At 39.9% G+C, this 13,555-nt stretch overlaps 1 protein-coding gene across 4 annotated transcripts in view; it reads right to left on the bottom strand.

Moving 5' to 3' along the window:
- Positions 1 to 1,189: 1,189 nt before the first annotated feature.
- LOC111329299 (short transient receptor potential channel 4) overlaps positions 1,190 to 13,555 on the bottom strand; it is a 60,446-nt gene continuing 48,080 nt past the window's right edge. For 2 of the 4 annotated variants that reach the window (XR_016000769.1, XR_016000767.1), the window contains exon 8: positions 2,635 to 2,701. Coding sequence is in view for 2 of the 4 variants with exons in the window: in XM_088758953.1 (XP_088615079.1) it covers positions 4,776 to 4,994; positions 5,344 to 5,542; positions 5,796 to 6,267; positions 6,719 to 7,091 (1,263 nt within the window). In the remaining 2 variants the exon portion in view is untranslated. Of the gene's footprint in view, positions 2,329 to 2,614; positions 2,702 to 3,044; positions 4,995 to 5,343; positions 5,543 to 5,795; positions 6,268 to 6,718; positions 7,092 to 13,555 lie in introns of those variants that run through there. The other 2 variants (XM_088758953.1, XM_088758950.1) reach the window with 2 other exon arrangements.

The raw sequence follows: 13,555 nt of genomic DNA, 5'->3' as shown, positions 1-13,555 counted from the left end.
CCCATATTCGACCAATGCTGACTTTCCGTCTCTTGTCCATTCTTCGGGTCGCATGGTTTTACTGAAAGAAGTGCTCGCACCGGAAATCAAACTACTCCGAGCTGGACTTTTATCGTCGTTGCTTCCGCTGCTTCGTTTGAGCTTTTTTTCGGGGCTCTTTTACCTGGGGTACTCCCAGTACTGCCAAAATGCCTTCTTTTGCTCATTGCTTCTTATATTAAGTCGGGAATTAATAATTCTAAGTCAAATCTGTTACAGTTTCTCCAATACTATAAGGCTATGATACCGGAGTCGGACTTCCCACGAGCAAACAATATCACAGCACATAACTTTGCAAAGCGAAAAGCCGTCAACTTCAAACATAGTTTTCGGAGAAATAGCAAGATACACATAAGAAAATATAAATTGAAAATCATAGAATCAGTGGCTTCAAGTTAGTGCGGAAGGAATAAAGTGGGTAAGTTTCTAAAGAAACTGTGGTGCCGGCTGCATAGGTGGGAGTAACAAGGTATTTAGGGTTTTATTAACCAAGTTGATAATGTAAATTGGCCAACGTAAATATTTTTAAAAGCTGACGTTTCGAGCGTTAGCCCTTCGTCAGAGCGAATGGAGGAGTTGTGGGTTGTGTGTGTGTTTTTTTTATACAGAAAGTGGAGCCACGCGATTGGTGGGAACACGATGACGAGAAAACAAGAATAAATTACAACAATGAAAAGCGTTCGTTGATGGGCATTAAGAGTGCCAATTTGAAAAATAACCTTTTGTTTGAGATTTTAGCGGCTTTCCGAACTACCAAAATGTAGGGAAAGGCCGCAGACCGCCATCATACGATCAGGAACCGCACTTAACATTCTCGTAGGTCATCAGCTATGATTAATCTCTTGAGTTCCGATTTCTTGATTAATCTCTAGATTTCTGGGCGATAGCCAATCATATTTTTGCGTTGTGAACAGAAGTCAAACTCTTGGGCTTAGTCTGTAGTCCCTTCTATTCGAGTGCGTCACTCCAGAAGCTCAGCGTGCGACACTCGCGTCAATTATTTGTTTCCCTGATGTTTTTTTTCGAATCGCCCCACGGACCTCGCCGAAAATGAAGGACTGCCCGTAGTTTCCTCAACGGAGGTTGAAGTCGCGTTATCATCTATGTTAAAATCCCTTTGTTTTATTTTAGTTTTACGGGAAAGAGAGAGTTCAGTGAAATACTAGCATACTTTATTGTCACCTCCCCGGAGCTTTTCAGGAGCATAGACTAAAGTATCTAAAAATAAACGCATAATTGATTGAACGCACATTAAATAAAACAATAGTTAAAGGTGCTTCTATTAATGGGTAAATAAAAACTGTCTAAACATTTTTACTTTAAAGACGTGTAAAAACTTGAATTGAACTGCTTAGTTTAGAACACTAACCCCATTTTTTTTTTCTCTAGAGCCGAAAGCAGTTTATCAGCGAGCTTGTCGTCTGATTTTTTTCTCTTTTGTTTGAAAATCTTGTGTCTTCGGAGCAACTCCTCCTATCCTAAAAATCTTGTACGGACGATAGTCAAAGTACAGTCGTCTTCCTCAAAATTATTTAGTATGCTTTCAGGGGAAGAACTTTACGTCAGATCTAGAGTGGTTTTTGTATTCCGGAAATTAAAAGAAGTTAAGAGAGACTCTGTTGCATATTGATGACCGCCAAGAAAACCACTGAAACACTTTTGATAAATGAATACTGCGGTTCACCTAAATGATTTTATGCCTGCTTTACCAAATGAGCAAATGAAACTTAAAGGCTAAATCATTTGCTCATACGTGTCCTGCTCTCGTTGGGGATTGGTGAAGACAACTAAAATTTGCCGCCAGGAACTGTAGCTGATAACGCATGCGTTGCAAGGAAATGGTGATCAGCAGCATTAGTTTTGTTTCTCGTGTGATTCCCAGTCACAAAAAGTAAGTAAAATCATTATCATAACGATAGGGTCCCTTTCCACGCCTCTCGTTCTTTCAGTGTAATAAAGGTTTCCCTTATCTAAAATACAGCAAAGATATATACATTCCAGGTTCCTCCGACAAGGTTATACTTAGTAACTCATGTGCAATAATAAGCGAACTGTAACTCCAGAGTGAAAAAGCATTGAACGTAATGTTTCCGACCTTTGTTTCAGACTACTTTGGCTGAAATGTTCTTATAATCACTGGAAGTTTCATTCCCGGACGCCTTCACCCGCTTCTGTTTCTGGTGAACTTGCTGAGTCGCTTGTTTTGAGTTCAGTATCCTTGTCTGGGTAGCGATTGGTTAACGATTTCAGATACTTGGAAACAGATGATATAATCGCTTGTGAGCGTTCCTGAAAGGCAAAACAGTCACATTACAAACTGTACTCGTGATGTTTTAAAAAAGGACAAACATGGCTCATTCGGAGATCATGCTCAAGTCTCGAGAGATAAGTGAAGACTTAGCCAAGGTTTCAAGTGTCAATTCGGTCAGTGGCCGAAAAAGACCTCCTTACCTTCGGAAAGTAATATAGGGAGATGGGTCACGGACCTCGTAGACATCCACACCACAACCGAAAGTTTCTCAGCTCAAGATTGTCTCAGCCAACATAATAATAGGTCAGCAACTACATTACAAACCTTTCTAACAACGTTTGCTTTCTTCCGGATCCGCTTGCAAAAACAAGAACATCCATGGCAAATACAGGAGAAGTCATATGTGAAAGTCTACAAAAACAAGAAAATAGAAAACTTCTCGATGAATTTATTAAGCGATAAACATATACTTCTACAACGTATAATATCCTTTAAATTGCACCTATTTGGATACATTTGATGCCGGTCATCATTGTACGGAGTGAGTGTGAAACCCATTCGTAATTTCAGCCACATCAACGGTTTTGTCCTTCAGAGTTAAGAGGAAATAATTGCAGGAGAAAGTAGTCATGATGTGATATGAAAAATTGAATACATACATGTCCTGTGGGCTTGGACACCTCGGGCTCGGACACCTCGGGCTCGCATCGGCGACAGCACCAAGAGCAGATGCGTCTACAAATGCGGCAATTCTGTAAAAATAATTTCGAGTGCAATAGCTTCACTAAGATCAAGCAGCACTAGCATTCTCACACATTTACAAATAGAATATCGGGTGAGACAGACTTCCGCAATGAGTGACAGAAGTTGTGAACACCCCAGTCTCTTTCCGCTGTACAAAGTTAAAAAGGGCAATGAATACCATTTGTTTTCATTTCAATGAAGAAACGCCAAACATCTTGAGTAGAACACGTCAATTATCATCAGAAGAGAACTCATCAATGTTAGTCTGTTATTAAATTCTCTAACACTGAGAGCTCGTTTGGGATATTGCTTGGTCGACTGACGTTGCAGAAGTGAAGATGAAAACAAGATTTTTAAAGCTTGTCGCGATCTGATTCTGGATGAAAAATGGACGTCGGGGCTTTGCAAACAAATTTCATAGCATACTTTCACATGTTATCTCATTTAAAGAGTTCTGGAACGCCTCGATCATCGGGTTATGAAAACATGTATTCTTATGGATGCTGAGAATTTTTTCGGTGTCCACAATGGCAATAAAAAAAATTATATTTCGAACCCAGTGAACCCACTTTCTGGTATATCTGCTGGGAATGTGTATTGTTAAGAAGTTTTTCCGATTCTATGAGGATTGTATCTTAAAGTTCTTCAAACCGCTTTCTATTAAAAGCCCGAGCGTAAGATTTTCTGATTTTCTGATTTTCTGATCGTCAGGCTTAATTAACCAGTATCAGACGGGAAACGATTGCTACTTTAGGGTTAAAGCTCCGACAGTCCGTAATTCTGTCATGCTGATGAAACATTATTTTTTCTAAACCTTTGAAATTACATCTCATTGCATACTTGAAACAAGGACAGTTGCAAACTTCTCTTCTGAATCAGGTTGTGGTCCAAAAAAGCCGACAAGTAAAGCAGCACAACGTGCGGATGAGGTTACGGGGTAATTTCTAAAGGAAGTGGACAGGTTTATGTGCTAAGGCTATGAATACATAAAAGCAGTTTAATGTCAAGCCTTCTAATTTGGATATATCAACAAGGTTGAAATGGTAAATTGGCCACCGCAACGATTACAAAAGCTCACGTTTCGAGCGTTAGCCCTTCGTCGGAGCCTTAGTCCAGTTGGTGGAAACCAATCGAAAGAGATCCCAAACTGTTTTTTATCTTTATGTGGATGACTTAGTGCGTATAACTTCCGGTTTAGGCTCGTTCAGGTTCTCAGAACTAAAATGTATTGATGTAATGTTGAAACCATAAAAAGGGAAGAGGGAAGAAGACGAGATCAGCTCATTTGAAAAGGTGTTTCATCCCAGCGGGTGAGATAAAGCAAACGGAATTGATATCTCCCAACCCTTTTCCTCAGAATCATAATGCAGGTACTACCTGGACCGTACTAAAAGGATTTTGCAATTATTCCAAAAAAATGACAATGTTTTACACCAGGAGCCCAATAGCCGGAGCTTCCATCTCAGTTGTACCCTTGAGTCAACCCTGTCCCGTATCTTTTTATTTTTAGAACTGAGATATTTGCGGCGGTTCTTTAATATTTTCGCGCTTTCCGCCATTATTGAAATAATTTCGAGCAGCCTGCGAGTGACACAATAGAGACGTAACGCAATAGAGACGACAGCTCTCTTATGATTGGCTATTATAAAAACCCCCGCGAAAACCGCCGTGGGAGGTGCTTCTAAAAATAGAAATATACGGGACAGGGTTGGCTCAGAGGGTCAGTATGGAAGATGGAAGCTCAGGGTAATGGGCTCCTGCTTACACTTACCTTACATTTGCATCTACAGCATACCTTTGCAATCCAGCAAAGGATTTTTTTAATTCCGTATGGTACGAGTATCAAGACGTAAACGGCATAGTAAATGATGTTTAAAGGTGCAGGTATTGCATTTCCTTTGTCGATATACTCTAGCCACATTTGAGTCCTTGAAAACTTCCACTCTTTGTCTTCATCACCCTGGGGGCAAAATTTCAGGTTCTAAGTTAAAATCTATAGCATGTTTTAGCTCTCACATAAATTTCCACCAAGTTTGGTTAATAAAAGTTTGACCTTAATTATCCGAGATCGAATTAATTAGGTAAACTGAGTTATCTGAGTGGAATTTGGTGATTTCTGCGAAGGTTGGCTCTAATTACTCGAATTCACACGAGTTATGGCACAGACCCATAATAGTGTGGTGATCGACGTGATTGACATCACTGACCAAGATAGAAAAGTTGCTTTGAATAGCTAGCTAACAAAGAGCATACGTTGAGCCATTACATCAAGTCAAAATCTGTCACAAACTTCAAAATTTGACACCTACCATGACTCTGTCAAAGGAGTTATTCATCATGGCGATCAGCATGTTTAAAGCAACAATGGTACTACAAGTCAGGTAGATAATGAAACCCAAGCGACCAAAGAGTTGTGTAAGGTAAAAGGCATGGTCATCAACATGTATTTTGTCTTCTTCCACGAAGCCAACCAGAAACCGGAATAAGCTAATAAAAGTTGTCTCGTGCCTGAAAAGTTGTGAATGATGGAAAAAATGAGATATTTTCTCACTTTCTTATGTCAAGTTTACTATGCGTCTAATGCTTTTCTATCTGTGCGATTACATGGGCGTGAGTCTTTTTTCATCTATCCACTCAACAACTCAAGTAAAGCTCCTTACATTTCTTTTAGCAGTATTAATTCATAAAATTATGGAAGTAAAATGTCAGTTTGCTAGTGGGCGTTTTACTCTACATGAATATCATAGTAATATCCACCTACTGAGCATATGGATGGTACTCCTGGAATTGACTTTCGTTCACTTCTCGAAGTTTCACTTGAGCGACAACATAGTATGAATAAACTTTTACGATGCCGGTTCCAAATGCAATGAAAAGCAACAGAAAGATGAGAAGAAACTTGGCTACATCTTTCAGCATTCTGTACAATGACAACTGCAAGGGGCCAAGAGTGGAACTGATTTGAAAGGCGTGAGCCAGATGAAAGAACGCTAACACTGCGGCGCTGGCGTACAAGACATCTGCCACAATGAACTCATTCTTCCTCGGTTTCCATTCCTCATGAACGCTTAGCCGTGTAAAGAGCCATGTCGTATAAGCCACCACGAATGTAAAGATTGTTATTGCGTCCACGACATTCCACCATTTCGAGAAATAGATCCGGATTCCTTGGTTTTTAGCCTCCCAAGATTCTTGCAGGAGAAGGCCGACCAAAAAAACAAGGACAGCCCAATCTAAGGAAAAATCAGAACTACAGTTCAGTTTACCGTTTATTTCACTTGTTTTCCAGAAAACCAATGTCTGCCTGCCAGGGGAAAACAGATGACGCTGTCAAAGCGAATTGGAAAGGCTGTTACATTATTTGTTGAACAATTTAATCTTTGATACATGCTTTATGCTGACGAGAAGTTGTATGAAGTCCTCTAATGTTGCACAAGTTTACTAATCAGAATCTTCCAGTTTAAGGTAACTGTTGATAAGGGCAACAACTGTTATAGCTCGAAGAATGATTGGATGTAAGCGCGCTACCTCCACCGCCAAATTCAAAATTGTGCATTACGATTTCGAGAAATATTCCGAGCGCTAATTTGAGCTCTAAAGCATCAGCAGAATCAACCGTTACTCTTAGCTAAGTACACCAAAAGCGGTGAAGTGGGCACAAAAGAATCAATCAACACAACTTACCAACTTTTGAAACCCCTGTTGTACTTGTTCTGTACTCATGTTCAAAACCGAAAGATGAGGCGAATAGTAAGGACAGGAATGCAACGTAACAAATGGTGTGGTTGATAAACTTATGGTAGGGAAGCTCATATAAATCCTCTACTATTTCGTAGAGTTCTTTAAAACACGTACTGCAGCGTCCGTTAAAACACGTACTGCACCAAATCTTCTGGATTGATCGAATGAAAACGTAAAAAGGGGTCACCACCAAGATGAAGATAATGAGCGAAAGGCACAGGAGAAATTTCAATGCCATGCTCTTGTCCTGCCAATCCCACCTCTTGTAAAAGATAACATCGTCGAGGATAGCTTGACATCTTGGACTTGAAACAAACTACAAGTAAGCATGCAGATGATCGTATCAGTATATCAGATAAAGAAATTGTGCTGATTGGGCTTTTACGTCTTAGAGCATTTAGGAAGATGAATTTTCTTTTCAAGTAAAATGAGATTTCTAAGGGATAACTCTCGTTCAAGCAAAAGAGTTTATTAACCCCGGCTGGGTCGATCAAAGCACAACTAAGCTAATCTACAGTTAGCCAACGATATTTAATTTAGTTTTGTAGCTTTCCACATAGTGTTAATTGGACACATTTTTTCCGTCAGTTTTGTGTCACGTTAAGGTAAAACCAATTGCAACATAAGCCCTTACATACTGAATACTTTATTTCAAAAGAAACTAAGGACAAGTTGAATTTTTTATCCTGAATCATCGCTGACCGCCTTTTCAACAACCTGGCCCTGCAGCTGATGGATACGCGTTCAGCACGGAGACAGAAAAACTCAACTTGCTCTGCAAACCAAACAAATTATTCTGGAAAATGGAGTATTTTGATAACAGACCAGGATTCCCACTGATGGAAATCTGTAAGAATACTTCGTTGTGATAAGACTTTTTAACAAGGGAGTTAAGTTTGGAGTCAAACAGTAAAATCTACTCTCTTTTAACCAGCTCGATGTTCAACAATATCTGAAGAATATACGTTTGAAATTTCCAATATCACCTATTTAAAAGAGGAAATCGTTGAAAGACTTTTTTCGCAACGAACATTCCTTTACGAACATAAGGAGTACGTTTTAAGCAACAAATGAGATTGAGATCAAGAGATGACCCCAGCAGTGTATGATTTAACTGCATCTCAATCTTTCAGGCACGGAATATGAGTCACTATCACACCTTCCGTAGACTTTCAATTTAGCTTACGGATTCAGTGTTTGATCGGCGAGCTCCAAAATGAAACATTTCTACTTGCGTGTTTTGTTTGTCACAGCCTTAATAAAATGTGAATTGCACTACGTTTGATAAGTTTAAAATAGTTTCCTTAATGTCATCTTGTTCAAACTCCATGAGAAAAAAATTTCCTCTGTAAACATCTGTCAGTGAGTAAACTGGCGGGAGAATGAAGGATGCCCTCAGAAGCAGTTGCTGAGCACTGTCACTCTTTTAATTAATACCAAGAGATTAAAAGATGAATCTTGATCTCACAAGTCAGTTCGAGGCGTTTATGATTTTTAAATTGTCACTGGACGAAAGAATGGATTTTCGGGGTTAGCAAATCTGTAGCAAAGCTAAAGATGGCATCATTCAAGACCGCATTTGATTCACTTCAATCAAGTTTGCTCTGACAACCTGAAAGCCAACATAGGTGATTTGCGCAAGACATGGAATGTTATCAACGAGCTAACTTCACGTAACATGCAGTGGTAAGTAGACGAATATTTGGAGATCAAGGTAGATAATAAAATAGTAAGTAACCCTATGGACATTGCGGAAACTATCAACGATCACTTTACAAACGTTGTGCAAGTATTAGCACAAGATCTTCCTGATGTTGATGTTGATACTGAGTCTTATTTAGAGCCCACTAATCATTCGTTTTCTCTGCAAATTCCGAGTGTTGATATTGTTTCTAACATATTGTCCAAAATTGATAAAAAGAAAGCCATCGGTCTCGATGTGATTCCGAGTAAATTGTTCAAATGGCTGCTTGTATCGTCGCACCCTCTCTTACCTCAATATTCTCAAAGTCTATTCTCACGAGGATACATCCAAACGACTGGAAAACGGCGAAAGTGACTCCACTTTTTAAAAAGGGCATTAAATCGCATCCTAAGAACTATAGGCCAATATGCTTAGTCAGTAAACATCGCCAATGGCCTTCTAAATGGCGTCGTCTTTATTGACCTAACTAAGGCATTCGACACCACTGATCATGAGATCACCTTGCGTAAGATGTCATATTTGGGTGTTGATCTGGTAGCTATAAAGTGGTTCTCGTCGTACTTAAGTGGCCGAACATAGAGATGTAGTGTCAGTGGCAAACTATCATCTGCTCGTACCCTCAGTTGCAGCGTGTCGCAGGGTAGCATATTGGGTCCTTTTCTATTCTTAATTTACATTAATGATGATGATGATCGATTAATTCATACTCCCGCAGCTAAGGCTGAATTACAGTATGAGTCAGTATTACATAAGCACTACATTAAATATACATCTTATTGACATCGAACAGTAACAGTATTATTAAGTCTATCCGTGGCCCCCCAAAACCGATCTACTCGAGCATTGCCGGCTCGCAAAGAATAACCACAATGGACCTCTGTGGCTCGAGGAAGGATGAAACATAAGTTCAGTCCTCCTCGCCCCAGCCATGAACCTGCAACAGCGAACCACGAGGGGTTGCAGCCGAGCCTCACTAAGGCCAGATCCATAGCCAAGACGGGGGAAGATTATCCTAAGTGCTTTCTGTTGTACTGACTCGACGGGCTCATTAATTATAAGGTACTCAGGAAGATATGCTCAAACAGGCGCCGCGTACTCCAAGACCGACCGTATCAGGTAGCAATAAATAAGCACTAAATCCGTCTGGGGGAGTCCTGCCTTCCCAAGCACTCTAAGAGTGTAAACGCGCTTGTTCGCCTACTTCAGAATGTATTCAATGTGGTTGTTCCAAGAGAAATCTGAGGAAATATAGACACCTAGTAACTTGTAACTATCTACCTGACTCATACTAGTACTGCCAAGAACTAAGTCTTGAGGAGAGGCAGGCAAGTAACGAAGAAAGTTTACTTGGAGCTCTTTAAATTTCTTAGGTTTTAAGCACATTCTCCGTGGTGAAGCAAAATCCCTAATCTCGTTAACAATAAATTGTAAATAACTAGGGGAGCATCTAGGAATTATTTCAAAAACTGTGGTGTCATGAACATACTTTAGTCGATTTGGCCAGCTGGACACTAGGCGATTGACGAGAATAGCAAATAGTAGCGGGGCAAATTTTGTGCCCTGAGGGATACCCCCATTGCTTACGACAACATTTGGCAAGACATTCCCGATTTTGACGCGCTGGGGCCTATTAGAAAGAAAGGAAGAAAGCCACCTAACAATTACATTGTTGATATTAAGCAGTTTCAATTAATTGACCGAGGCGTTATGGTCCACTGAATCAAAACCTTTTGAAAAGTCCGCGAAGAAAATTCTCACAAAGCAATTCCCTTTATCTAGAGCTTCCAATATTATATGGAGCATATACACCAACGCATGCGTGGTCGATCTGCCAGATACTGAGAACTGTTTAAGGTCCAGGCTCTCTGCTACTTGGCTTCTCAGGTGTTCCAGAGTAAACCCGTTCGAGGACCTTGGCCAATGGTGACGTTAGAGTATCCATGAAAACCTCTACCTTGCGTGAGGCGACAAGCCGGAAAGCCGGAAAGCAAAAGGTTGTCGACCGTTGAAAGGTGCTAATAGACCTGTCGTCTTCTATCATTCGCTAGCGCATTTAAATCTTCTACCCTCAAAGATAAGCTCCTATTAGGATATCTCTTGACGACTTTCCTTTGTAATGTGACAAGAGGGGTCTGAGTTTTGAGGTGTCATTTCTCCATCTATCCGTCAAACTTGTCAAGAAGTTTGTTGACAAGTTGAGGTCTAGTACCCCCGCGAGTCTTGGTTTGCCAACATGACGAGGTTACCAAGCCGATTTCAACGGTCGTTGCGTTGTGGTTGATTTGGAAGTAATAACTGTAGTTGTCTAACTTTTTTACCATTTTATTACTCAAATCATGAGTGATTGTTTTGTAACTAGGTAGCCTGGGTTTGGTAATTACTTCCTCCTTAGAATTTTTTTCATTGCAGCTTCAAACACAATCAAAGGTTTGAGCTTAATCTGAGGAATACAGTTAATCTAGAAATGAACAACTGTTAATGTTGTTTTACATTCTGCCCAAATCGAAACAATATTTTAGTGTTGTGTGGAAAAAGCAAGCATGAAAGAAAGTAAACATCTTCAAGTGCAATAGTTATTTACTGATTTACATTGTTCATGAAAGCAATAAGCTTTTATGTTTGTGGCAGGCAGAGGCCTGTCACTATATCTTGTTTATTTGTTTACAATGGCATACAGTCAAACCCAGATGAAGCAGCGGCTAAATAGAGGTTGGCTGCTTGATAGGGGTTCATCAGAAATTAACACATGGTGTGGACGACTATCTCCAGAAAATAAAAGAAAGATCACAAGAACTACCACACTTATCTTAGTGACAATGGCAAAAGGTCATTATGATAAAGAACTTGTTAGCTTTTATCAGTTGTTACTTTCTTCGTTGGAGTCTTAACTATCGGCTTGTCACAGCTGTTTCTTCAGTGGCTGCTTTAATTAATAAAGGTAAAGTCTGTTTACGAGCTTAGTGGCCCATTAGGCCGGTGCTTAACTCCGGTTTCTGTAGCATGAAGCGACTAGGAGTATTTCCACTCCCCCCTGGATGGGATGCCAGTCCATCGCAGGGTTACCCCCAGCATTAAATTGCCGGTACCCATTTATACACCTGGGTGAAGAGAGGCACTGCGAGAGTAAAGTGTCTTGCCTAAGAACGCAACACAATGTCCCGGCCGGGGCTCGAACCCGGACCACTCGATCCGGAGTCGAGCGCACTAACCATGAGGCCACCGCGCCTCCACAGCTTTAATTATTAAGGATGAAAACAATAGAAGACTCCTTATTGGATGACCAAAAACGTTGCTATGGCCACTTATAGGTAATCCATGGAAAATTAATTTTAAAGAGGAAATTTACTAAAGCATCCCTCTTCAAGACAAAGTCCCCCCCCTCCCCCAAGCCGCTCAACAATCATAACACTTGAAAACAACATGGCATGAGCAATAGAGTATGTTCTTGACCAGTTGCTATTTAACCTGTTTGCTAGCAGATTTGTGGCTTTTTTACGCAGATAAGAATAATTGGGTGAAAGCTAGTGTAAACAAATTGTTTTGCACCATGTTTAGCTGCATTTTGCATTCGTGGTAAATATGTTACTTTTGCACAGAAAGCAAGTACGTGGCAAATGTATGTGGAATTTACATATTTACCTTGGTAACGAAAGTAAAGAGAACTTCATGCAAATGAAATATTCACTTAGCGTTTGCAAGCAACTAAATTGGGAATAAATGTTTGAATTAACATAATTGTGGCATTTTTGCGTAGATAAGTAAATGTGGTGAAAAATGGTGTAAGCAAATTAGTTAGCAGCATGTTTACTTGCATTTGCATTCATGGTAAATATGTCACTTTTTAGTGAAAAGCAAATGTTTGGCATATGTATGTGGAACTTTAATATAAATAATAAAATAAATGATAATAATTTAGCAATGGACATTCCACTAGGTGGCTCTTCCTGTCCACTTTTTCCAGATCGAATTGGAATTTGGAATGTTGGTTTTTACTACCTTGGTAGTAAAAGTAAGATGAATTTAAGGCAAATGTAACATTTTCATCACATTTGCAAGTAAATACATCAGGAACAAATGCCCGAGTTTACATTAACTTTGCAGCCAGCAGAAATTTTGAGAAAATTTAGAGCCCTAAACTCGCACTAAATTTGCCCAACCTGCAAAACTGAGAAAATCCATTTTTTCATCCAGTCTGTTGACACAATGATAAAGGGCCATTTCCAAGAAATGGCTCTGAGCAGAGATTAACAATCAAATTTCTGTTGTGCTGAAACAACGTCGCCATTTAACCTCGTTGTACTGCATCTATCTATATGTACATCTGAACTATAACCCGAGTCTATTTTTTTTTCTCGTAGGTGGTCTAAATAACGATATCAGTTATTCAAGTTTGTTAGTAAAGTTAGGGAAAGCTGGTCAAGTTTTGGGACCGTTGAACATTTCAGTTTCAGAACTATCGTGCTTGATTACGCAGAACTTTTGAGCATAGTTAGTAGAGGAGACTAAAGTTTCCAATATGGCATCAAAATCGTCGCCGAAGAAAAATAAGTCGTTCATGTCCTCCATGTTGTTTTGGCTCTGTGCAGGGTCATTGGTCACGTGACGTTCAAGCGAAGCTCAGAGGACAGACAATAGGCCGGCCCTTTGAAGTTTGCCGCGTTTCCTAACCAGTCCCCTCTACTAACTATGTTTTGAGTGTTTGTTTTAGACTTGTCCCTACGGTGGCCCTCAACTGTCACAGCAAACAAAAAGTCACGGCACTGCAAACTTTACTCACGGCAAAACAAAATTAACTCACGGCAAAACACTACTAATTCACGGCACGGCAAAACACCACCAATTCACGGCAAAACAAAATTAACTCACGGGTAAATAAAATTTACTCACGGCAAAACAAAGAAAACGAGTTGATCAGTGGTTCTTATTTGCGTCTCAAATGGTATGTCGTGTAACAGTAACACTATCTAAACAATCAGTCTCAATTTGTCAAGATTGGCAATACCGATCCAGCTGTGAAACTATTACTCGTGAAATACCACAAGGAGCAACCTTGGATCCACTATTATTCCTGTTCT

This window comes from Stylophora pistillata, chromosome 4, assembly GCF_964205215.1.
Source record: "Stylophora pistillata chromosome 4, jaStyPist1.2, whole genome shotgun sequence".
Taxonomy (NCBI): Eukaryota; Metazoa; Cnidaria; class Anthozoa; order Scleractinia; family Pocilloporidae; genus Stylophora; species Stylophora pistillata.
The sequence above is the reverse complement of the archived record's forward strand: the minus strand, read 5'-3'. Positions and strand labels throughout refer to the sequence as shown.